Source organism: Vanessa tameamea, chromosome 6 (genome assembly GCF_037043105.1).
Source record: "Vanessa tameamea isolate UH-Manoa-2023 chromosome 6, ilVanTame1 primary haplotype, whole genome shotgun sequence".
Taxonomy (NCBI): Eukaryota; Metazoa; Arthropoda; class Insecta; order Lepidoptera; family Nymphalidae; genus Vanessa; species Vanessa tameamea.
This window is the reverse complement of record NC_087314.1, coordinates 5,065,344-5,091,877: the sequence shown is the minus strand read 5'-3', so window position 1 is coordinate 5,091,877 and position 26,534 is coordinate 5,065,344. Positions and strand designations below refer to the sequence as shown.

General features: G+C 31.4%; 3 protein-coding genes across 3 annotated transcripts; 2 read left to right on the top strand and 1 right to left on the bottom strand.

Moving 5' to 3' along the window:
* Positions 1-449: 449 nt before the first annotated feature.
* Positions 450-5,594, top strand: LOC113393560 (GTPase-GDP dissociation stimulator vimar). The gene is made up of 7 exons (XM_026630518.2): positions 450-615; positions 700-1,458; positions 1,999-2,166; positions 2,397-2,579; positions 3,112-3,399; positions 3,830-3,990; positions 4,435-5,594. The coding sequence occupies exons 1-7, from the start codon at positions 609-611 to the stop codon at positions 4,837-4,839; spliced, it is 1,971 nt and encodes a 656-aa protein (XP_026486303.2). The 5' UTR covers positions 450-608; the 3' UTR covers positions 4,840-5,594.
* Positions 5,595-11,976: 6,382 nt separating this feature from the next.
* LOC113393566 (E3 SUMO-protein ligase NSE2-like) lies at positions 11,977-15,521 on the bottom strand. The gene is made up of 5 exons (XM_026630529.2): positions 15,254-15,521; positions 14,377-14,521; positions 14,103-14,152; positions 13,474-13,594; positions 11,977-12,157 (listed from the first exon to the last, which is right to left on the bottom strand). The coding sequence occupies exons 1-5, from the start codon at positions 15,443-15,445 to the stop codon at positions 12,009-12,011; spliced, it is 657 nt and encodes a 218-aa protein (XP_026486314.2). The 5' UTR covers positions 15,446-15,521; the 3' UTR covers positions 11,977-12,008.
* A 5,268-nt stretch (positions 15,522-20,789) lies between these two features.
* Positions 20,790-23,080, top strand: LOC113393562 (cytochrome P450 6B6-like). Its single transcript, XM_026630519.2, has 2 exons — positions 20,790-22,278; positions 22,833-23,080. The coding sequence occupies exons 1-2, from the start codon at positions 20,919-20,921 to the stop codon at positions 23,009-23,011; spliced, it is 1,539 nt and encodes a 512-aa protein (XP_026486304.2). The 5' UTR covers positions 20,790-20,918; the 3' UTR covers positions 23,012-23,080.
* Positions 23,081-26,534: the final 3,454 nt, after the last annotated feature.

Genomic DNA, 26,534 nt, shown 5'->3' with positions numbered 1-26,534 from the left:
ACTAACTATTTGAATATTTTTTTAAGTATTAAAATAACTAAGTTAAAATATTGGAAATCAGAATAATATGAACCGCAAAAGTAAAACGTCAGTATTATCAAAAATTTAGACACAATTATTAAGGTTTTTAACTAATACTTAATCAATAGTATCTAATATTTGTAAATTCATAAAATATTTTTCTGTTTTTTTTTTCAGGAGTTTTATTAATACACTGGTAACTCTTGGTAGACACCAACGTTTACTGTTGTGTTACCGTCACGTACACTAAAAAATTTTTATTTCACGTATTCCATAGGTTTACACATAATAATTATAGAACTATTATTTAATTAGAAAAAAATATGTATAAATAACAGAAAGAAGACTCTTGTAAAATGTGATAACCAAACGTATGGCATAAATTATTTGACATTGACCGTGACATATTTAATCAAATTTGACATCGATTTGTCTATCTGTCAATTAATTTTCACTGCTTGTAAAATTTGGTTTAACTCTATTTTAAATTATGTAAAAATACTTTTGCAGTGCCTATTTTAAGAGAGACTCATAATTCATACTCGTAGTAATAGTTTTTCGTAAATTTAGCTTTAATTAAATTCAACATGGACGGTAAATGTATTCACAATTTAATTACTTACATTGAATAAAACATTACATGATTCTAATTATACATATTATTTCTACAATAAACAGGATCTTCAGCAAAGAAATCTTCTTCTTTTGAAAAATTGGTAATACAAAACATAGAAAATGTAAGTGATTTAAAAACAAAACTCAACGAAATAATTTCAGAAGGCAAAAATTATGAATACGATGTATCGTCATGTCTTAAGGCCTTATTAAAAAGTAGTGACCAAGTAATAGTATTGCTGACTGTACAGGCAATATCAGAACTAGCGAAATGCCCAACTAAAAGAGAAACATATGCTGTAAAAGATGTTATTCAAGTTATTTTGCTAATGTTAAATAAGGAGGTAACTTTAGAACGAATAGATTTAATAAAACAGTGCTGTAGAGCACTGGGGAATTTATGCTGTGATTGTGACACAACTAGAAAAATATTAATTGAAAGCAATGGTATTGCAACTCTTTACAACATTATGGAAATCAGTATAACTCAAACAAATATGCCATTAAATGAAATAAAATTGCTTACATGTAAAACATTATTAAACTTCGTTATCGGTGGGCAAGAATACTCAGAATCATTAGTGAAAGGAGGTTTAATAGAATGTGTAAAAAAAATATTATCTATGGAATTTAAGAAGGAACAAATGGAGGATGATCTTGTATCTACAGTTTTGTTAATATTAAGTGTGATTAATGACAATGATCCTGAATTTCTGTATGATTCAAATGTAAATACTGCTGTGTTGAACATATTGAAGGAAACCACTAATATTGAAGTTTCCGAGTTGTGTTTGGAGCACTTACATACTCAAGCTGAACATGGTAATTAAAACTAATTAGATTCAAAATAAACATACATTATACACTAAACAAGGCATATCCCATAGTTATTAATATTATTTGAAAACAGAACTTTTTATTATTGATAAGACTGGAAGATTAATTATACTGTGAGATAAATTTTTAGTAATAGCTTAAAGCTTGTATAAAATCGAAAATTATATAAAATTGTAACAAAAAAACAAGGCTTCAATTTTTTCTTTAAATTCAAATTTGATGGGTGTGTCGTCCATCTCAATCAACCAATCCCAAACAAAAAGGATTTTTCAAATTCGTAACAAACATAAAAAGCACTATTGATAACCTCTTTTATTGAAATTGGCTTTAATAAAATAATTACGTGAATCCTTCACGATACGCACTTGCTCATTATTCAATATTCATCTATTATTTTTAGTAAGCAATTTTTTTGTATTGACTTCATATAAAGTCCATTAAAAATAAATTCAAAGTAATGTTGATGTTCACAAAATTCATTGAAATATTCTACATTTAATTAATGCCTAATATTAACAATTTCAGATACAGTGAAAACTCTACTTGCTAATGAAGGAGGTGTCAACTTGGTATGTCTACGTCTTGAGCAACTTGTGCAAAGGCTTGACTCTGGCGAGTTAACTGCTGATGACAGTGAAGTTGATACTGTTATGAAACAAGCTTGTGACCTTATTATTATTGTGTTGACTGGAGGTAAGTGTGTTAGATTTTACTTTAATAAAATAACACTATTTTCAACTACTAAGTGACTAAGTCACAACATTTGATCAGATGATTTTTGTGACATATATGAATTCTTTATTAATATACAATTTAATACATTTGAAACAAATACATCTAATTTCTGAAACCTGTATGAATTTTAATTGGTCAATTGCCATATTGAAAATGGATGAATGGGTATAAAATTGGTTTACTTTCAGATGAAGCTATGAACATCCTCTATAACAACGGAGAAGGTGAAGTGTACTTGACTATGGTAAGGTGGTTGGATTCTAAGAATTACCAGCTCCTTACCACAGCAGTGCTTGCTATCGGTAACTTTGCTAGACGGGATGACTACTGTACACAGATGATGGATGACAAAATCTTCGACAAATTGCTTGGTAATTTTAATTTTATTAGTGTAAACTAAGCTAATACTATTAAATAGACAATTCAACAGAAAATGTCTGTCACTGTCAATAAATATTCGCATTATAAAACTAATCATTGGTTATGTATTGATATTGTTGCTAACTTTACTAACTTAACTATTATAGATTTGTCATGGTGAAATAAGAATTTTATTTATTTCCTAATCGCAGCGCCACCTATCGGTTTCAATCTAAAATACACTCAATAAAATTCATTGAAATCAGTTTAATCAAAGGAGCTCAGTCACATACACATACACAGACGATTTATGTATATATGTAAAGATGTTGTCAATGTGTGTAGTAAGCAGACAAGAGAAGACTTAGCGGGCTTGTAAAAGCCGCCGTAAGGCAGCCTCCTAAAACTTCATATGATGCCAATGACTATAGCCAGGGGTGAACGCCGGTGGCCCATTTGCCCACCCGCTTAACGATACCATAAAAAAACAAGAGGTGCTCGGAGGTTCCAAGGATTTGACAAGCATGTAAACGTATGTTCCAGATATTTTCGAATTGTACCACGGGTACAGCGTGCGCTCGCAGGCGGAGAGTGCGGAGGGCGCGGAGAGCGCGGACAGCACGGAGGGCTCGGTGGACGCCAACACGGCGTGCCGTCTGCAGCACGCGGCGCTGTCCGCCATGCGCAACCTCAGCGTGGCGCCGCGCAACAAGCGGGTCGCCGCGCGCACGCGCGCCGCCGCCGTGCTCGTGGCCGCGCTGCCCGCCGTGCGCGACCACCACGTAGCTTACAAGCTGCTGGCCGCCATTCGCATGCTCGTCGACGGACAAGGTGATACATGCGTACTCTACTTCTATTGAATTTTACAGCGTCAATTGCGCAATGGTTTAAGGCTCGCCCTGCGATGTAAAAAGTCGTAGGTTCGATCAAGATCCCTTGGCCCACTCCTAACACATGTTTTAAGCTTAATTTGAGGAGAAAATAGGAATATTACTAATTCCCTATAATGGGGCATTGCAAAAAAAACCTCTCTACCAAAGTCGTCAGTTAGTACGTCAAACGGTTACTAAGATCAATTAAAGTATTGTACGATATAATAATTAATATAATTTTAACTGTATAAAAAAAGATCGTAATCCTCCCTCGTCTGTGTCTAATTTGGAGATGATGTCTAATTATTATCGATCCAACGCAGTTTTTGAGAAGCCAAAGCTTATAAAAATTCATGTAGCTCTAAGTAATACTAAGTGCGGATGTGCAGAGAGCGTGGCGCGAGTGCTGGCGGGGAGCGCGGACGCGCTGCGGGCGGCGGCGCGCTGGGGAGCGGACGCGCACGCGGGCGCGGGCGGGGAGGCGCCGCGCCTGCTGGCGTGGCTCGTGCGCCTGCTGCCGCGGGACGGCGCGCTCGCAGGCATCGTGCAGGTACGGGGGCTTCAAAGTCGTATCATAGCTTGCGACGATGTCACTATCGCTTAAATTGTTTTTGACTCACCCTAAAGCCGACTGCCGAGAACGTTTGCATTAGGCGTATCCTCCAATCGAGCACATTGATGACAGCTAAACTATTTCAAAGAAGATTTGACATACAAATATACCATATATACAGGGTTATTGGTAATTCGACTTATTCCCTTTAGGAGGTGATAGGGGGGACTATTTGCGATAATTTTAACCCCCATGTGCATAATGTAAAAGTGAACCATTTTTGAGTTATCACGTTTTTATAGATTTTTTCAAAATAAGTCAAAAATGCAACTTCAAAAATTTATTTAAAAAGAAGTTTCTGTATATGCTATAATGGAGTGCTTGCACTTTACATTTATTGCGAATGAATATAAGCGAACGATGATCGTTGTCCTTTTTCAGGCTGAAGGCTGTATCTCAAGTTTGGTAAATATGCTCGTGGCGTCTCACTCCGTAATGCAGAACGAGGCCATCCTAGCTCTCACTCTACTCGCGATACACACGCTCAGAAACACGCCTGAGACTATCGATATCGAGAAGAGTTTCGTGACTCAGTTAATAAGTTCGGAAATAGGTAAGCACGTTTCGGTACTTATGGAGACGAATTGCGCTAAAATGCCGGTAGAAGTCGCAGAGAACCTCGTTGCCTTCCTTGATATCACGTCGAAGAACAACACCATCGTATCCGATTACAAGGATGCTAAAGTTCACGAATCCTTGAAAAAAGTCGTAGAATCTAGAAAAGATTTTAGTGATGCACTTAAATCATGTATTGATAATATTAATACTGTTATATCTGATGAATAGGGAATCTGGTTTAAATTTAACGTTAGAGTTATAAACTCTAATAGTGATAATGGTCTTATGCTTGTCAAAATTGTTAAATTCTAATCATAAAATAATAACTTTAAACCGTTTTCTAAAATTCTAAAGCTTCGAAAGACACATTCCGAAATAGTTGCTAAAATGTCTTTTCACGGGCTTTGAAAATTGTTTTAAAACGACTCCGGTTATTAACTGTTTCCAATAAACTCCAATTTCTTACTATTACTAGTTTTATAGTAATATTGTTTTTTCGGATATTTGACCGAGTTTACCATTATAACGTTATTGTTACACACAATTTTTTGTAAATTCGAAAGACAAATTTCAAATTTAATATTTATCTATTTCAAAACTAGGCTACACGTGGTTTGCTTGTTGATTTATATAAAAAAAGGACCTTAACTTTAGTGCCAACAATATCTGTACAAATTTCTGTACAAAAATCGCATAGTTTACGAACAGAAATAGGCATTCATTTTTATATACAATATTACTGAAAAAACGAGTTCATGAGGCATCTGGTGATTAGATCTAGGCTCTAACTGTTGTAAAAAGTACTAGCGGTCGCATAGTTACCGAAATTCTATCATTAGCCTAAATTAGAGAAAATATTTCATATATTTTCCATATTTGAAAAACTTTTATCTAGACTTATTTCTGTTTTTGTATTGTTAACACTAAATCATGTCAATGGCTACCAAACAGAAGAGTAAAAGATAGTGAACTGTTTTGTCTTTGCCTATTTTTAAAGATAACTTCTTTTTATAAGATTTTAAATTAACATGGTTATTTTTATTACTAACAGTATTTAAAACGGGATATTTACCATGTTTTTTATTTTTATTTGGTGGAGCTCGATATTTTTATTTTTATTTTGTCTATGCTTGATCATACAATGTAATGGTATTGTAATGGCTCACAACAATCATTCAATATATTTGTCGTGTATTTACACAATTTTTTTAATAGGTAACGCACTTGGCCAAGCCCTCTGTTACCAAAACTGGGGTTTTACCTGCATTTATATCTGAATATTAACTCCGGTGAATTTTTAATCAGAACTTTATTAAGTTAAAGTGCCATAGTATTAATCGTTTGAATATTAATTTAGACCTATTTTTATCTAGTCACTTTTAATTATAGATGTTTTAATACCTTTTACTTTGATAATATGTTTGAAAGTATACTTCTATATTTAAATATTTAATTATGTATATATTTAGAATATCATGGTATATTTCGCTTTTTAAATATCAATTGTAGAATAAACTCATTCTACGATAACTATTCTGAAATGTCTTATATCATATTGGCACATATAAAAATAATATATCTTTTATTATATATATTTTTTATATATATAATTTTATAAATATTTTATTAGTAACATCTTCATAAATAATGTTTTGTATGTATCTTCATTCATGTTCATTTAAATAAAATAATACTTTATTGGCACTAAACACCAATATAACAATATTATTTTGTTGGAATGTATTTTTCCGTAGCAACATTTTAAATATATCAGTACAAAGTAATTATATACCTAAATTAATATATAACTCTTCTAGAGCGCTTTATTAATGTAACTAATCTTGATACTTGTATTTTCATAGGAATCTATACAGGGGCGAAAATTACTTTGACATCAAATAATTTTCAATTATGTAGTAGTTTTTAGATTAATTCGAGTTTAATGTTTTGAAAATACTTAAACTTGAAGTATGATTTGATGATTTGAAAGTAATTTTCATCGCTGATTTAAGATTTACTCGCTAGTAACATTTATATATAATTATTATAATAATATATTTCTCCTCTTTGATAGTATTTAATATAATTGTTGCATTTAGTATTTATCTCTCTATTTATAAATCTACATTCCAAAGCTTTGCTTTCCTCGTTATATAGAAAAATATATATAATGTGTATGTATTTATATAATTATTATTGTGACTGAGTAATATAATTTAATTCAGATATATCAGCTTTGCATGTATGCACATTCTACTCACCGAATATCTTGTAATATTGTAGCTTTTAATATGAAAAATATTATAATACCATACTACTACGTCTTACCGTACGCCTCAAGTTTCTTTTTTTAATGTGTTTATTCAAATATATTGTTATATGCAACCAAAAAAAAAAACTTATTCCAAATTCGAAAAACGTTAAGAATAACGGTTTTCATATAATATTTATTTTATCTGTTGTACTATGTAACTGTTCATTTATCTTCTGAAAAGTATCCCTTAGAAAGTGTTCAGACCAACTATTTTCACCAATTATTTGGATAACTCCCTGATATTTGACAGATAGTTACTATTCTAAATTTTTAAAGTAACTATTCGCAATGTTTTTATCAACAACTAGAACTACTAATCGAATTTAATAGGGCATTTACTAGAATAAGCTTAAAATAAATACTACTTATTTTAAATACGACGCTTTATTTATTATTATTAGTATAAAAGGAAAATGGTCAAAAAATGAATTAATTACATTACTCGGTCAAAAATTAATTAATACAACTTAATATTAAATGAAATGTTTTTTATATTTAAATAAAAATAAAGCCTTTACTATAAATGGAATTGAGAAAAAAATTGTATAAGGTAAATAATGTTATTAAATTGTTAAAATTTCATTCAAACTTTGATGACTTTTTTAATATTACAAAATGTAAGCAATGACATTTTGTTTCTAGACACATTATACCAATCGACTGTCTTAAATTAATGACACTTTCGTCTACAAATTGACAAGACAAAATATTCAAATATTCTTATTCAATTATTAATAAAAAAGTAATTTGGAAAGAAATAGTAATTATGGAAAACAATGTTAATCCAAAATATTTTAGACATGGTTTAGTAGAATAGCATGTCACCACAAAGAAGAAGTTTCTGGTAATAATAATTATCAAGTGTTGAGTCACTGTCCGAATTTTATAGTTTTCAATCCGCAACAATTATTTCAATAAGTTGATACACATTATTTATTTATCAATATTAATAACGATTAATCAAAAGCAGAAAACCTTTTTAAAACCAAGGTTTTATTTAAATGCGCTCACACTAAAACTACTACTGTTAAATTATAACGACAATTGAGACAATTTATATGATATAAAAGCTTGTTGCGATATTTACTTGCGTAGATAAACAAGAAAATTAAATAATTTGATGTGAATAATTGTATCTATTAAAATTCAAACTAAGTAAATACGATTACTTAAAGCCTTTTTATTTGCAATCCATATTGTAGGAGTGCATTAAAAATAATAATTAATCCGCCATATTGGATATGCCACCATGTTGGATTTAGAATGACGTCACATAGTGAAACATGCATTATCATCCAAACTGAACGTGTATACAAAATTTCAGATCATTCGGTTAGATATCTTCTAAATTGAATTGCAATATTTCACCCGAACATACTTACATTATAAGTTAAATAAAAGCATGTAAAAATTACGTAAACTTACTTTATAGGTTCAATCTGAATATGCGTCTGAAATTCCATAAATAAATAAAAGAAAAAACAGACTATGCTTTACGAGGTTTTCACCTATGGCGATATTTTTATTGAATTTTCGTTTTACGAGTCCATATAATATGTCTAGAGAAAGAACGTCATTAATTGTAAGCAGATTAATAATTATCTTTTAATTAATTTTACTAACAAGTTCTATGGTTAAACATTTTGTCGTAGTTTTTAATAAAAACTTGGTACACGGGCGTAGCAATAATTCGATTGTTATATTTTCTAAGGCGAATAATCAAAGATATCCAATTGTACAACAAAATTTTTTAACGCTTCTATCATATGCATTTTTTTATTTAACAGTGATTTAGAAGCTAGACGAAAAAAATCGGTACAAAATTTAAGAAAGTAATTCACCTAAACATTGATTAATTATTTTAAGACTTTTTCTGATACTAATTTTTTGTGAAATTAAGTTTATATATTTATGTGATAGCTACGCCACGAATGTACCAACACTCGTGTGTTACAAATAATCAGCAATATAACGTAATACTCTAAGTACAATACAGTTATTATAAGTATTATAATTATTATACGTATAATGTAAGCTTCTCTCCTGTCGTTCTTCATTCTATTTAGCTTTATACGTCTTAATATGAATTTGTATATTGATCCAAGTTAACTATATCTATATATTTTCTAAGTTCTTATGAAATAACAAATCTTAATTTCAAAAAAAAAAAATTGAATATCTATTATTAACATTCTAATTTTCTCATGATCTTTTTATAATTGATAATAATTAATATTTTACTCAAAATGATATATCACTAAGATTTAATTAATCACAATTAATATGATCAATATGATTTTATTATTCATTAATACAAATTCATGTTTTGATGTAGGAAATGTAATACTAAGAATCCGATAGTGCACTTATCAATAGTCTGAAGCTATATCCAAATATTTAGAACATAGTTCTAGTAATATATATGCGATTTTGTGAATGAATGCATTATGATATAAAAGTTTACTTTATTATTAGTTAATCAAAAAATCTCCACATAAAACGTCACTCAGCCCCGGATATTGATTATTGGGGAGAGGGGGGAAGAGGCAACCTGGAGCTGTTCCCCGAGCGGTCGTTTCAAAACAAAAACAAAAACCGCAAAAATAATTTGATGTTTTACGAGCAAGTTATATATGTATTCGGTTTTGAAATGCATCTCAGTTCAATTTCGAACATAAATTGGAGAAGAGGGGACAACACTATCGAGTTTCTACCCCGGTTTGGAAAAATCGTAGATCCGATGCTGACTTCACTCTTAAGAAGATCGTATTATAGCGGATTAGAATCGTTTGAATGTTTTTCTATATTTTCTCTTCTACCAAGGTTATAAATAAATTTACTTACAATGTGATTACAGGTTCGTAATTTCTTAATTACTTATCAAAGCATATCATTCCTTATTTAGCATCGATAAATTGAATGAAGACTAGTTTATTACTATAATATTCTCATATATTAATTCGTATGAGAACAAATTCCATTTAATTCAAGCACAAAATCGCACAAACACACGTTAGTCATAGGATTAGTTTATTACAATCGCTTGTAAATCCAATGTTTGTGATTATAAAATAAAGAAACACGATTATTCTCGTTAACGCACATTATTAAGTACGGACCAAATATTGTTAAATTTTTTGGGAAAGCTATGTAAATGATATTTCAGCTTTGTAAGTTGTTGTTAAATTCAATAAAGTTGAATCATTTATGTATTTTAACTATGGTTGCGATGTGACTTTGAAGTTATTTATCGCAACATCGATATATAAAAAGCGATTTGTTGATAAAGTATCGAGTGAAGTAATCACTATTTATGTTCGAACTTCTACTATCGATTTTATGTTCTCGTAGGTGTTGTTGTATTTATTTAATAATTTCAGAAGAATTTATACAAAAATAAGATAATTGTAGAAAATAATAAAAAAATAGAAATCTTAAACTATGAGAGTCAATATTTCAAAGAAAATAGTCACGGACGCGTTTAGTTATCGATGATAATTTATAAAAATTGTTTTACGCTGTAAAAGTACTTTTTTGTATAAATTCTTATGAAAGGGACTTTTTTGTTAAAGTTTCTTATACATATATTTTTTAAATTGTCATAACTTTTTACGATGCATATAATTTTGGCAATAAATAATATTCAATTGAATGTTATAAAATCCTATTAAATTGTTTATTTTATTTAAATACTTCCGTGTTACTAAGTGATCAAGATTTCATCAAAATTATTTATAAATTGGGGCACTTAAATCGTAATACCAAGTTTTAGGGCACATTATTTCTATATGATAATTTAGATATTTAAATCGTAACTGTGCAATTTTGTGCGTTGTTAATAGATTCCAGCTTAAATAAAATTATAGCGTAAAATAATGCTTTTTCATTTACACCCCCTTTACTTTATTATTCGTATGTATTTGATTGATTGTAATAGATTAAGCCTAGCCTGTAAAACGGTGTTTTAACATGGGCTATCATAATTAATTATTAATGATATCACATTATTACCTACTAGATATAATTATTAATTTAATAAATAAAACAATTTACATTATTATATTTCAAATTTTATTATATAATTAAATGTATAATAATTTGTTAAACTTTAATTAATCTCATTCTATGTGGCATAATATTTAAGTCTGTCATAAAAACGTTTATTTCTTTTTTTTCTAATATTGATCTGTCACGTGAAATAATCACATTATTATGGGGGGGGGGGTTAAAAAATATATTTTGTTGGAATATTATTATCAAGCTTGAATTTGTTTTGTCATCCTGATCTATCGATATTACATTATATTATAAAAAATTATTCCGATGTGTTGTAGAATATTCACTTAGTTATGTACGAAAGTAAATGCCACAATCTCGTTTAAATACGAACAAGAATACTGATTCTTATAACATAGTGTTGAAACCTACGTGTCAGATACGATTGCGCCAGGATGTATTCAATACGCAGCTTAGCCCGCCTGGGTAATATTCTACCTTCAAACAACAATATTTAGTAGTTGTGTTCTAGTTTGAAGTGTGACTGGGCCAGCGTAACTATAGGCACAAAGTATATAATATGTTGGTTCCCAGGGTTTATGGCGCATTAACGATGTAAGATGGTTTGCATTTCTTACAATGCCCATGGTATATACCATTAGGAGCGACTTTTGACCGATCTGCTACCTATTCACGATAGTACGAACGAGGGCAAATCGTCAACACGATTCTTTTAAAATAAGGCCGGCCTACGAGAGCGGATCGGGTGATGAGTACTCTCTTATTCGAACTAAATATCTATTTGTCGCTCTTTTTTGGCAATACAAGTACGTAATTAATCCTAAAATAAGAACTAATTATTAAGAACAATTAATATTTTGTAGAGTTTTCAATCCGCAACAATTATTTGATAGCAACAGTGTAAGTTTAATAATTTTTCTAGAAATTCTTGTCGATTTGCTTCCGCAAATATTGTTAGATTTTTTTTGCATGTATAATAGACAAGTAGGAACGCGTAATACCGCGGGGCATAGCTAGTTAATAAAATAAACAAGTTCATAATAGTGGTACATTGATTATATAAAATTTAGTATTCCTGGCTATATGCTGCATCGGTATCCATTTGTTCTTGCAACGCGGTAGAGTTCTGAGGTGTTGACTTCCGATACTTCCCATACTCTTTGTCCGGTTTAAGATTTTTGTTTTGCAAAGGTTGCTGGCTAACACAACCCACGACTGAAAAAATGAAAAAGTTTAAATTACTAAATAATACTGACAATAATCAGCAGCATTTACTTGGTGGTAGGGCTTTGTGCAAGCTCGTCTGGGTAGGTATCACCCACTCATCAGATATTCCACCGCTAAACAACAGTACTCAGTATTATTGTGTTCCGGTTTGAAGGGTGAATGAGCCAGTGAAACTGGCACAAGGGACATAACATCTTAGTTCCCAAGGTTGGTGACGCATTGGCGATGTAAGAAAATATTTCTTACAGCGCCATTGTCTATGAGCCACTTACCATCAGGTGGCCCATATGCTCGTCCGCCAACCTATGCCAAATAAAAAGGCCCCATCTACCCGTGGATATCATACGTTTCTTCTTTTTTTTTATGTTAGGGGGGCAAACGAGCAGGAGGCTCACCTGATGGAAAGTGATTACCACCGCCCATGGACATCTGCAACACCAGGAGGGTTGCAGGTTCGTTGCCGGCCGTTACGTATTAATAAAGTATTGTAACGTTAAAATTGGGTGGTGGGTTATTGACGAGTAGTGGTCAATACAAAAAAATATTTAAATTTCTTTGAGGCAAAAAAAAATCGGCAGTTGGAAAAGTTTTTAAACTAAAAAAATCCTCAAAAGAAAGTGCTCCGGAAGTCAGATAAATTATTTTAACATTACAAATAGATTTACAAAAACAGCAAATCTATATACAAAAAAAAATTAAAAAGTAACTTTTTATAATTTTCTAAATTTAATTGTTAACATAATCGGGCGCCAGGATGTTTACATCCGTTTAAATTAAGCTTAAACAAATATTTACTAAATATAAAAAAAAATAATTAAATTTCAACCAAAATATTTGAGTACATGTCAAGATTCAACTTCAGGTAAAATTATTCAAAATACAAATAAAATAAAGTTACAAACAAGTCAAGGTTATCAACTTGATTAAAACAAATGTCTAAATAATTTTAAATTAATTTAAACAGTAAATTCAAATAGTAACCGTAAACCGTATTCGTGTGAACCAGCCGTCACAACTTTACGCTCATGAACTGAGGTATTGCTGAGGCTAATATGAAAATTTGGTACTCTATAAGCTATATGAATTGTACACTACTTTAGCTGTAGGTGTAGGAGTTAAGAGACATGAGTATGTCCTTATGGGTTCATAATTAGCCCAAGCTAAAATCATGCAGGCAGGCAAAAGATTGTCACACCACTAACAGTGAATTTGAAGGTGCCAGAATCAGCTAGAAAGATAATGGCTAAATTTTTTTTGAACTTTTAATTTTCTAATGGAATCAATTTTTTTTTTTTTTATGTTACCTGGACACTTGGCTCCTCTTTTTCGTTGCATGTAACTGTGTATAACATCACGTTCATAGACATGATTACAAATTATGTTCCTTACTGGATTCTCTATAGGCTTCAATGTTATTGGATCAGTCTGTAATATAAAAGGTGGTGCCATTAAACTACAGTCTTGAACTTTATGTTCAAATATAAATATCTTTTATATTCACAATATGTTAATTGAAATATATATTGAGTACTGTGTAGTTGTATAATATATGCCTTAGTACTTTTAAAATTAGCATGATTACTAACTACTCATGCACTTCCTACAATTTCTGATAGAATTTTGTATTGCAAAAATCTGTACCAATATAGATACAATCTTTCTTACTTTTTGTAAACAGAACAGAAACAATGAACAGATGTGGGTTGTTTTATTTAAAATATGCCTCATTATGTAATATTCTTGGTATTAGTTATGTTAGGCAATTTTTGCACAAATATTTGTTTTGTAAATGGGAAAATATTGTTAACATTAACTCCAAAACATACTATGACCTTTTAAGCCCCAGGACACAGATATAATTTAATTCTTTATCTCATTTGTATGGAAGAATGCAATAACCATTTAGTCATGTTTTATATAAAATAGTACTTACATGTCTCTCTTCAGCGTCAGTTATGGCCAAATCAGATTCATCAAAATGTTCTAAAAAAAACAAAAAGATATTTATATAATATTTGTCAAGCTGAATTCATAATTTGCTTTAATTTTGCAATTACTTTAAATATAGTTATTATGCTTTGTCATTTTTGAATTTAATAAATACTAAGTGTTAGAATGAGTGATTGGTACCAACTATGCTTGGACAAAGCTCTACTGCCAAATTTAATTAAAGTCAATTACCAAACAAATACAAGAAAAATTCTTACGTGTAACATTTCGGCTATTTCTCTCAATTCTATGTTCGAGTTCATTTATAAGAGGGTGACTACTAATATCATTAGCTTGAGTAATTCGCCTCAATTGTTCCATAACAATATCATCCAGCTTATCGAGATTTGATGCTTTACTTTCCTGAGAACATAATCACAAGAATTACATACTACAAGTGTTTAAAACGGGATATTTACCATGTGTTTTATTTTTATATAAAAATAAAAAACATGGTAAATATCCCATTTTAAACAATTATAGTAATAAAAATAACCATGTTAGTTTAAAACTTTATAAAGAATTGCATAGCTTATGAAATAGTAATACAGGAAAATATATTGAGAGTTTAAAGAACTGAACTAAGTAATATAAGAATTTATAATACACAAAAATAGAAGATAACAGCACAAATATTGAGCTTATATGTTGTGATAATGAGCAGCTCTAAATAGTTACAAAAAAATTTTGTAAATAAAAAAGATTAACTATCTATCCTATTCGAATTCTTTGAACTATAGATACATTTCTTTTATGTCAATAATAGAGTATAAGAAAATTATATAAAGCAGTAAAATAGTCTTTTACAAAAATTATAAAAGAGAACATTTGATCCTAAGGAAACGAATAGTTGAATTCCTAGTGTGCTTTCATAAAATTCTATAACATTAGTATTTAATGAAACACATTCAGATTTAAAATGAAAATTGTTAAATGCCCCGAGATAAGGCCAACATCCAGTGAACATCTTAGTTACTTATTTTCGATGAATATTATAGTATATCAATATTCACAGACCAAAGCTTAAATTCATTTTTAATTATAAAATATTTGTGTACTATAAAACTTCTTTAAATTATAATATTTATCACGTACTGTAAATTCCTTCAAAACGAAAGCTTCTGCATTTTGTTGCGCTTCTGAAAAACAATAGCTTTCTAAATACTTTTTTAGCTTATTTAGTTCAGCATCTTTTCCAATATCCACATATTTCGATACGTTATCAGCACACGACAATAAACTATCAATGCATTGCTTTCGTAGTTCTGTAATATCAGCTTCGGCCATAATCGTTTTTATTAATATATCTTTTATTTCAGTTAATTCAATAGATAACTGATTAACATTACGAGATAACGAGTTTTTAAGTACAAAATTACAACCAAGCAAGTTTATGTTTATTTATTTTTTGTCCGATGTCAGAACCTGAAATTATTCTGAAGCAAAATATAGTGTCCATAGATTATACAACATTCTTGATTCTGCCAATATCACGTATAATATAATATAATCTTTCCGACAACCGACAAGAAGTGAAAATGACATTTTAAAAAGAATAGACTAATAACTATAGTCCGTTCACAGTTATTTTACCTCTGGTTATTAAGTTGGCTAACTTGTACAATGTGTTGCTATAACTAGTTTCTAAAATTCCTTTGTATAAAATTAGGGAATCGTGATAGATAAGGTAGCTGTCCTATATATAAAATACTTATTTACCTCTACCTGAGCCAAATGGAGAATTATATTTTTAACCCATATACAGTGGTGATCATATACCTACATAATTCGGTGCAACTGGTGGTAGTAGCTAGAGCAAATAGGATAGACGTGGCGTGGCGTATATAATTATATCTGTACCAATACCTTGTAGTCATAAAGATATTGTTGTAACTATATAATTGTTTTTTGGTAATAAATAAAAAAAAGTACGGATTGGTCAAAGCTTTTATTTAGAATAAGTTTAATGCGTTTGCACGCGTGTCTTTCAAGGCGTCGACGGTTGCGCCACGTTGCTAGAGCACTCCAGAGTTCTCGCCGCTTCAGCGCCTCCAGCAAACTCGAAGAGGGCGCGCTTTCACCGTTCTGACAGAGAACGCGGATTGCTGATAGACTCTCGATTTCGTATCCACTAGAATGTGCAAAAGCGGAAATGACTGTTGCCTCCTCATAGGATATCTTGCGATATCCTCTATGCGGATGACCACTCTTCGCTGCGAACTTTGGATCTTAATCCTGCAGCGGTGGAAGTCAGACAGTCGGTGTGACCAAACGGATGCCCTAATACCTACCATTACTTACACTACTGAAACGTGGATAACGTTTAAGTAACGTGTAAGTTATTCTAACTGCGGTTATGGATTAAGCTACGCTCGGAGTACCTTTAAGGATAAAATAAGATATGAGGTTATCCGGAGAAGAACCGGAGTTAATGACGTAACTTGCATTAGTAGCAGACTGATGAGGCAGTTTAGCTGATCACGTATTTCGAAAGACTGATGGCCGTTGGAGAAGAGGAGTTCTAGAGTGGAGACCGCAGATCAGCAAATCCCCAAGGTAGATCGACAACCTGAAGAAGTTAGTGGGACCCAATTGGAAACGGAAGGTGGAGGACCAGGATATTTGGCATTTTTTGTAAAAAGCCTGTATCAACAGTGAATTAAGACTGACTGATGATGTGATGGGCATTTTCATTTTAACCTTTGATTCAAATATTAAAATGAAATTATAATTATGAATTACTTCGACAGTTTTTAATATAAAGCAAAATAATTTTGTTTTAGACGCCAAACTTTATTATACATACTATTTTACTGTCATTTCAAACAATTCACTTTTAGTGTAAAGTGCTACATAAATCATTTTCGTCTGTATCTACTTTACGATACTTCAGGTGGTTAAGCTGATTAGACTGATTCTATTTTTTTATCAACGGGTTGTTAACACATTTTGCCTTACATTAAAATAACACCTTAATGTCGTTAAATTCCTTTTTATGAACCTACAATTTTCAGTTTACGGTGCTTGAATCATTTAGCCTGTTTCTAAATAAAAGTGATTTGAGGTCATTTTGTATCAAGCGACCTTTATATCTGGTATAAACCGATGTAATAAAATGAAAACTAGACACAATTTTGCGGATTTCTTGAAGGAAAACAATATAGTAAAAGTTTTTGAAAAAAAAAGTGAACTTTATTTTTTATGATTTTTTTCCGAAAAATGAAACTTTAAACTGCTCTCCTGTAAAGTTCTAAAAATGTCGCTTAATACAAATAGCCCGTGAACCCTCGATAAATTACAAGTGAAGTTTGTGTGAGATTAGTTGGATTTGAATTGCGAATTTTTATTGATGTACTGTAACAGTAGATATCTTACATAAAATTATTCATAAATTCATAAAAATTTTACCAGGTTGTACTGTTAGTTGTGGACTGACGGCAATCATTCTTCAATGTGTTATCTATAGTCGTGGTAGAAAAAGAAGAAATTACATTAATAATAATAATGATTTTGTTGTAATTAATTATTTGCATGCTATTAAAAACAATATTTTAATTCCGCCGAAGAATTAGAACTTCTCAAACACGTACGTAAATTTTTTATATACGCGTTTGAGAAGTTTAAGTACCATTTCTTTTGTTTAAGTCAGTTAAAAAATAATAATAAATCATGCTTAGTTTTGGTCATACGTGAGAGCGAAAGCATGAGCTCATGCTTGCATGACTTGACTGGTTGATCAGCCCACCAGGATCCCAGACAGACACAAAAGCACTTCATCTACTAGATCTTTTGCTGACTTCACACCCGGTAGAGTATCAGGTTGAGGTTCACTCCTCTTGGTTCTTCGGATCACTGCCTTATATCTACCAAATTGCCACAAGTCAAGCTGCTGCCTTCAGCGGCATACAAACGTCGCCTTTTACTGAGACGGTGTTTGTGATTACTTTGCATTAGTCCCTTGGAAAGAGCGTTACATCAATGTGAAAGACCTGACACCTAGCGCCGCTGCTATTACTGTTGAGATCTTGTTGGGGGTGGAATACTACATTCCTAACTCAAATCTCAACAGTAGGGGTACGCGTAACCGTTAGATTAATAAATAATATATAAAGGTCACAATACTCTCGAACCTTTATAATTGGGTCGAGAGATAGCGGCGCTGAGCGCTTTCTATCGACTGTACCACGGTGAGTGCTCTAAGGAATTATTCTCTCTTATTCCTGCTTTACCTTTCCTTCACAAGTCTACGCGTACTGGCTCTCGATGTTAACCCCTAAATGTAACATAAATTCTATCGCGCACACTTTTCTGTGTCGCACCGCTAACAAATGGAATTTTCTACCAGCACACGTGTTCCCCTCCTCTTATAACCTGGGTTCCTTCAAACGAGTTCCTTCAACATTCCTCCTGACTGTACTGGTCGTCTTTGCGTTTAGGACTCCACTACTAAGTGGAGTCATATACCTTAGACCTACCAAATAATATTTTTAATTCTTCCTCGTATAACAAAAGTACAAAATAGTACCTAATAATTATAATCATATTAAACATATCAAGTTATTAACATACTGTTTGGTGAGATAGCGTACGTACTTTCAGTAAAAAAGATGCGCACTTTTAATAAATAAATCATGGACAACAATACATTAGATAAATTATGCTTCATACAAAAACTACACAGCAATTTCAAGTGATCAATATTTATTTTAGTAATAACAAAGTAAGTAGGTAAATATACCTAGGTAGGTATATTTACCTAAAATATATACTAATATTATGCCTTTACTAAATAAATAAACCGTAATTTTCTAGAATCAAGGAAGTCTTAGGTAAGTATTTAAAACAATTAAACAAGTGTTTCCGTCGTGTTTGGCGTGTAATCATACAATATATCTATATCATAATAAACACACGTGTGTTAACTTAATGACTATAACGCACAGCTTGAATTATATTTAATATAAGATATATTTAGAATTGAAATTTGGAGACTAACGTTTTGTAATTTATAGGCAACACATACAAATTCTGTAGGTGAGTATGATTTTTTTCGGCCAGTTTGAAGCGATGTTCTTTTTAGCACACAAAACCGAATAAATATGGCAATATTTTCTTTCGACAAATACAAACAAATCTTGCTGAAATCGAAATCAAAAGAGTATTCATATTACTTTAAAAATGTTTGAAGACGCGGCAAGCAATTATAACCAATTGTTAATTAATTATATATATGTAAACATGGTCCGTATAATTTCCTGTAGAACAGGAAAATACGTTTTTGCATTGCACATGCTAAGACACAGATTTCGTTCGCGTAAAACATAAATATAACACACATACACAACACAACACACGGAACACTTGGGAAACATTCGTCCGAGGAAAGATTTCTTTTTCAGGGAGATATATGGGCAAATGTTTGATGATTGTTAATAGACGCAACTACACTACACACATTATCAGTGAACAAGTTAAATATCAATCACGCCTTACTCACCCTTTACGTATATCGAAACATAGCAATACCAACCACCTATTGCTGTTTGGGGGTAGAATAAACAAAGACTAAACCTACATTTTTATAGTCCTAACAATTTGACGGACAATAAATTATTTATTTAATTAAACAACTTACTCAAAATTTGTTACAGTTTTGGTTTATGCATTCATATTAATATCTTATTTTAAATCAAGCTATAAAATAATATTTCTATAAACATCACATAAAATTCCACTTAGTGACTCTGAATTAACATCCTACGCTGAGACTCGTTGATTATAGTCATTAGTGCAGTTACCTTTCAAAGTCCGTACGCAGTACAAAGACTTTAAGATTTTTGTTGCTGCATATAAGATGTTTAAATAATTAAACTTTAATTTAAAAAATCACCTCACCTACTTTTATTAATCGAAAAATTATTATAATGATATAATTTGAGACATATAATTATTTTTAACACGTGAAAGTATATTATGATGCACATTAATTTCATATACTTTACGCCTGTGCACCATCTTTATTTATAAGAATCATATTGCACAATAATTTCATACTTTTATGCGCTTGTGCACGTCTTATGTATAACATATTTTACATTGCGCAATCATCTATCTATTTGCTTTATTAGCTCATGTGTTTTTTTTTCAAAAAATCAATGAAGTCCAATAATTATCCTGATAAGCTTTTGCTTAAGTAAATATTAAATTATTGCAATGTTTGCAATTGCAGGAAGATATATACAGCACAAAACAATGATTAAAATACTTTTGTGTAAAACATTACGTTACTTAATGATTTTCTATAAAGATACATAATTGTTTTGTAATAAAGATCTTCGTTTAGTTAAAACATTGCAAGTTACAACGTTTGTTTTAGAATATTATAATTTGTTTCTAGTCATATATTATATGATCTTACAGAAAAGATGTACTTAATATGTATCTATCTATATTTTATATTAAAATATTCGCTTAAGATTTTTTATACTTTTTAATGTGCTTTAAATCAAAATACAATTAACATTTTCGTTTACTATTGAATAACAAGCCGTATTTCTGTGATACAGGTTTTCGACGTATCAACTTAATAGCGATGTGTCATCAACGCATACTCGATGATCAATCAAACTTCCTATAAAATGCTTTAGTGCGTTTAAACCAACAGACATATGCAGTTCTCTGTGTTATTTATGGAAAAACGCTTTATAAATAATAACAGTTAATTAGTTTGCAATTTAGATATTTACACTCTGTCGTCAAAATGATAGGCTTAACTTTGTGTATAGTTGCCATTTTCGTGCTATATTTATACGGAAAGAGAAACCACAAGTATTGGGAATTGAAAGGAGTAAAACACGATCAACCCTTACCATTTTTTGGTAACAATGCGAGAAATTATTTTATGCGTAAAAGTGTAACCGAATTGTTTTCGGAATTATACTGGAAATATTCAAACGAAAAAGTTGTAGGATTTTATCGAGCGTCTCGCACTGAACTAATAATCAGAGATCCTGAAATGGTCAAGCGAATACTAATAACGGACTTTAGCCATTTTTATCCACGTGGTTTGAATCAACACAAAAAGGAAATAGAACCCTTGCTGAGAAATCTTTTTTTTGCGGACGGAGACATATGGAAATTACTGCGACAGCGAATGACACCCGCGTTTTCGAGTGGTAAGTTAAAGGCTATGTTCCCTTTGATCGTGGAACGCGCTGAGAAACTTCAAGCGCGAGCACTTACTGCCGCCGCCGCCGGAACAGCAATCGATGCGCGCGATCTCATGGCTCGATATACTACCGACTTTATCGGTGCCTGTGGCTTCGGACTTGATTCCGATTCTCTTCAAGACGAGAATTCCGCTTTTAGAAGACTCGGAGCTACTATATTCAAAATAGGCCCGAAGGAAATTTTCATAATTACATTAAAACAGCTTTTCCCAAGCATGTTTAAGAAGTTGAAGTCGTTGAGTCGGGTCGAAAAACAAATACTTCAATTAGTCGATGCAGTTCAACGGCAAAGGAACTATAAACCATCTGGCAGAAACGATTTCATAGACCTTCTACTCGAAAGCAAAATGAAAGGCACGATTGTAGGGGAGTCTATCGAGAGAATAAAACCAGACGGAAAGCCAGACGTTGCGACTTTGGAGTTAGATGATGAGTTAATAGCAGCTCAGGTATTTATATTTTTCGCGGCAGGCTTTGAGACTTCTTCATCTGCGACTAGTATCACTCTGCATGAACTTGCTTATAACCCTGAAGTGCAAGCAAAGATACACGAAGAAATAGATAGAGTTTTGGAGAAGTACGATAATAAACTCAGTTACGACGCTATTAAGGAGATGTCCTATTTGGAGTGGACATTCAAAGAAGGAATGAGAATTTTTCCATCATTGGGTTTCTTGATAAGAGAGTGTGCCCGCAAGTACACTTTTGAAGATATAAACTTGACAATCGATGAAGGAGTGAGAGTGATAGTACCGCTTCAAGCAATGCACAACGATCCGAAATATTTCGACAAGCCAACTGAATTCCGACCGGAAAGATTTCAAGAAAACACTTCGTCTAATAATAAATTCTCATATTTACCATTTGGTGACGGACCACGTGCTTGTATAGGTATGTACTTAAGTGCACTTTATATGTTATCTGGGTTATTTTATAGAACATTCGCAATTACGTATCACCTTCTTCATACTTATCATTCAATTGTATTTGTATGATATAATACTTGGTTGTATATACGAGTCATCTTGAACGGGCTCGCATCGTATTATGTATAATAGAAAAAGTTATCTATACGTAACTTGTTTAAGACTTTGGCTATAGTCAGAAAGGTATCTGAATTTAAAAATCCACTGCTAAGCAAAGCTCCTGTTAAAGATGCTAAGAATTTACTTAATTAGAGTGCCGGTAGGAGTTGCTCGCATACACATGTTAAGGAATCATATCTGGCACTTGAAGGTTTCAAACTAGGCGTTGTGTACCCAAATTCAAACGTGCGACTAAGACTCACATTTTATACAAAACGCCTATAGCTATTGTATTATAAACACCAGTAGTCTTTAGTCTTGTTAACTATTAATACACATTAAGATATACACTCTGGCATAGCGTCAAATAATATATATAATAATTTTATTTAAATATGTAACAGCTATAAATATTTCCAGGTGCACGTTTGGGGCTAATGCAATCGTTAGCGGGGCTGGCGGCCGTATTGTCACGTTTCAGCGTTCGACCCGCGCCCAATACAATCCGTCGTCCACCCGTTAATCCTGCTTCGGGTATTGTGCAGAGCATACAGGGTGGTCTACCATTGCTTTTTATTGAAAGAAAACAGCACAACTGAACTATTTCTCTCCAAGAACTATTTTTATACTAATTTTGTTGTTGCTTTTTTGAATATAGTTAAACTTTATTTTTGTAGTTTAATTAAATATGTCAACAATAATAGCTTCATTTAACAATCAGTAGGTATCGAGTAAAACCAAAATTGCACTATCAAGTACCTAATAATATTTTTTATGTAAAAATGGAGCGCGCGGAACAATATAGTGCAGCTACAAAATCAAAGGGAGGCACTTTTGATAACAGAAATGCTCCGTCTGCGTTTTTTTTACATAATAAGTTTTATAATATAATAAGATAGTACATATACCCTGTTAATTACTTTTTTAAAATGGTATGTGATTAAATTGCGAAAAACAGTGATTAAATTAATATAAATTAGTAGTGTGTACCAACTTAATAAATATTATTTCTTATTTTTATTTCGTATAACTAATTTGAAACAATGTTATGTTATCCTAAATTGTGGTAACATAGGTATTCTTGAAAGATGATAATACAATTGTAACCTGAAATTCGCTTTTAATATTTGTTTTAATAGTAGTCTGACGACGTATACGAGTACGAACTTCCTTGATTATCCTTCCCATAAGATATTAAAGTGCCAAACATCAATCGCGTCTGACGGTTTGAGATCAACGCTTACACGTATGACAGAGTCATTTATAAGATATATCTATACTAGTTATAAATTACGCAGTCGTAATATGTCTAGGCGTATATATGTAGGTACTTACGCGTGTATTCACAGACGCTGTCAATGTCAGTAGAAGTTTAAAAAAATCGAGCTAAGCATAGTGTCTTCCAGCTGATTGTAACAATTTTCCCTACCTTCCTACTAGATACCTACTAAATAAATCGCAGTATAGTTTATATCTTATAAATTCATAAATTTAGTAACAGTAAACTAATTTATAATTAAATTAGTATTTAGACATACATAACGTTATTGTGTTATTCTTACTGTGTATATAAACCTACTATAATCATAGCCGTAGGAAGGGGGGCGGGTTTGGCAGTTCAAGATATAATGCTTTTTTAATCGTTATTATTAATTTTATTTACACCCGAATTCACCGATTTTCGAACCTTTTTCGGATTTATGATACGATAATTGGATTCCCCGTTTTTTGGTACTAGTGAAATCGAAGTGTAATATTGTTAATAAATAATATGAATCATTAAATTTTTTGAATTTTTTTTCAATCCATTGTTACGCCATACTTATTTTCTAAATATTTTGGACAAAAACAGGTGAATGACGGTATATTTCGTTCCTTTTGTGATTTTGATTCGACGCAGGATATAAAACACTGAAGTCGCATTTGAATAGTGACAGTAAGATATCCAGTATTCGGAAGTCAGTTTATTCAGTACTGATTGACGAAAAATAAATGATTTTTTTTATCAACTGGGCACACTGGTGGCCGCTCGGTGGGGCGGGGCATCAAAATAAGATGGCGGTTGGTTACCAAGCGCGGGAAGCGACATTTTAAAAAGTTACCGAATTGTATTTCAAGTAATATAGTCCTTATCAGCTTAATATTTGCGTTTAACTATATCCTTCGTCGACACTTTCAGTGACATAAAAGGGATTTATTTTTACATACGATAGAACTTTTTACAATTTTTCTTTATTTCTGATCTTACTGGCGAAGGCATCACATCAAACATAATTAACCGGGTAGAAAACAATGAAACAGAAATACAAATAAATAATTAAATAAATGAAATTCAAGTTGTCCCCCAGCTAAGTCAAGTCAAGGGGCCCCCAGCTAAGTCAAGTCAAGGGGCCCCCAGCTAAGTCAAGTCAAAGTCAAAAATAGACGATAGTGCGAAAGAATCCATATCTTTATTAAATTAAACAGATCGTGTCGTATGTAAGCCCTGCGAGTCGTGCAATTAATCAAACCCATTCAATTATATACGTGTACGTTCAGATATGTCTTAGGTGGGCCCCTAAGTAGTGTTAGCCCAAGGTCCTAAACTTACGGTCCGGCCCTGATACTTTACCTCGTTGAGGAAGCTTTTTGAGAAACAGCACTGAACAGTCACGACTAACTAGATAAGCCTTAAAGAGAATTCACCGTGACGAACTCTTCATCTTTGTCGTCGATTGTCTTTGAATTTAAATTGTATTTATGTCAAATTATATATTATTATTTTTTTATAGTACGTATTACTATAATATATAATTAATAAAGATCTCTATTATTATTATTTTAATTGATATATAAAGCCGCCTCGCCTCTTGAGAACGTATCTAATCCATCAGTTAACGAGCAATTACAATGTTAAGATATATTTGAAAGAAGGTACGAGAATAATATATATATATATATATATATATATATAATAATAGAAAACTGTACGTACATATTGTAAGGAATATAACAATTAGTAAAAATTTGTAAATATGTACCTATATGTCTACATCACATGTCCTAATATGTCACGTCATTTGAAGAGAAAAGTAAGATGAGATACTAATTGATAGTGCGAAAAAAAATATTTCCGCTTGCATATTTCTAAAAAAAGTAATTTAAAAAATTAATGACGTTACATTTTATGTTTTCTCTGGAGTAATTTTATATACTAAAGTTTGATACATTTCTTTGTTATTGCCTATATGTATATTATTTTTACAATGCAGTTACAATGATAATACGTTTTAAGTAACTAGATTTCTTCTTTTATATTATTTCAGTCCCATTTAACGTGTTTTTCACTTATTATAGCGCGAGTATCAATATGAATAACAACGTGTCGCTTCTAGTATGTAGATAGCTATGCTGTTTACTTCAGCTCCAATAAATAATTATACCTTGTGATAAAACAACTTTAAAACTTCTAGTTTATAACTCGTGATCGGTATGACCTAAGGAACTTTACGAGTATTTTTAGATTATTAATATAATATAATTATACGTGATTTCAAAGATTCACTTACAAATTGTCTTTATAATATTTTAACACCCAGAAATATAAGTAATAGTTTGTGAGTATACATTAAATATTTCATTGGAATCAATATGAAAGTAAAAACCTTATTATATTATTATTTGGTCTTTAAATCTTTTCAGTACCTAATTTATAGTCTTCATCTGAATTCATTTCTACATACATACATTACATTCCAACAACTTTCTTGTTGCAAATATGCTCTAAGGTATCATTCCGATTATTGTTTGTTAATTGTTTTGTGTTTAGCGCAAAACTATTATTTATATTTCTTTCTAGTTTCTATACTGATAACCAATTGAAATAAATGTAAAGTAAACTTGAACGCTATATATTTAAGTTGACATTTTGATTTTTGATTTTGTTGATTTTGACAAACACGCTTGCCAAGATCACACTTTCAAAAACAAGAACATTTTTGATACCTTTGTCGTGTCATTTCATTGGTGTATTGACGACATTTAAATTACAGGTGTATGATGTACGAAAGTTACCAAAGACTAATAAGGACTATGTCCAAGTTATTCCTTTAGACCTTGATCGTTAAATGAAATACATTATAT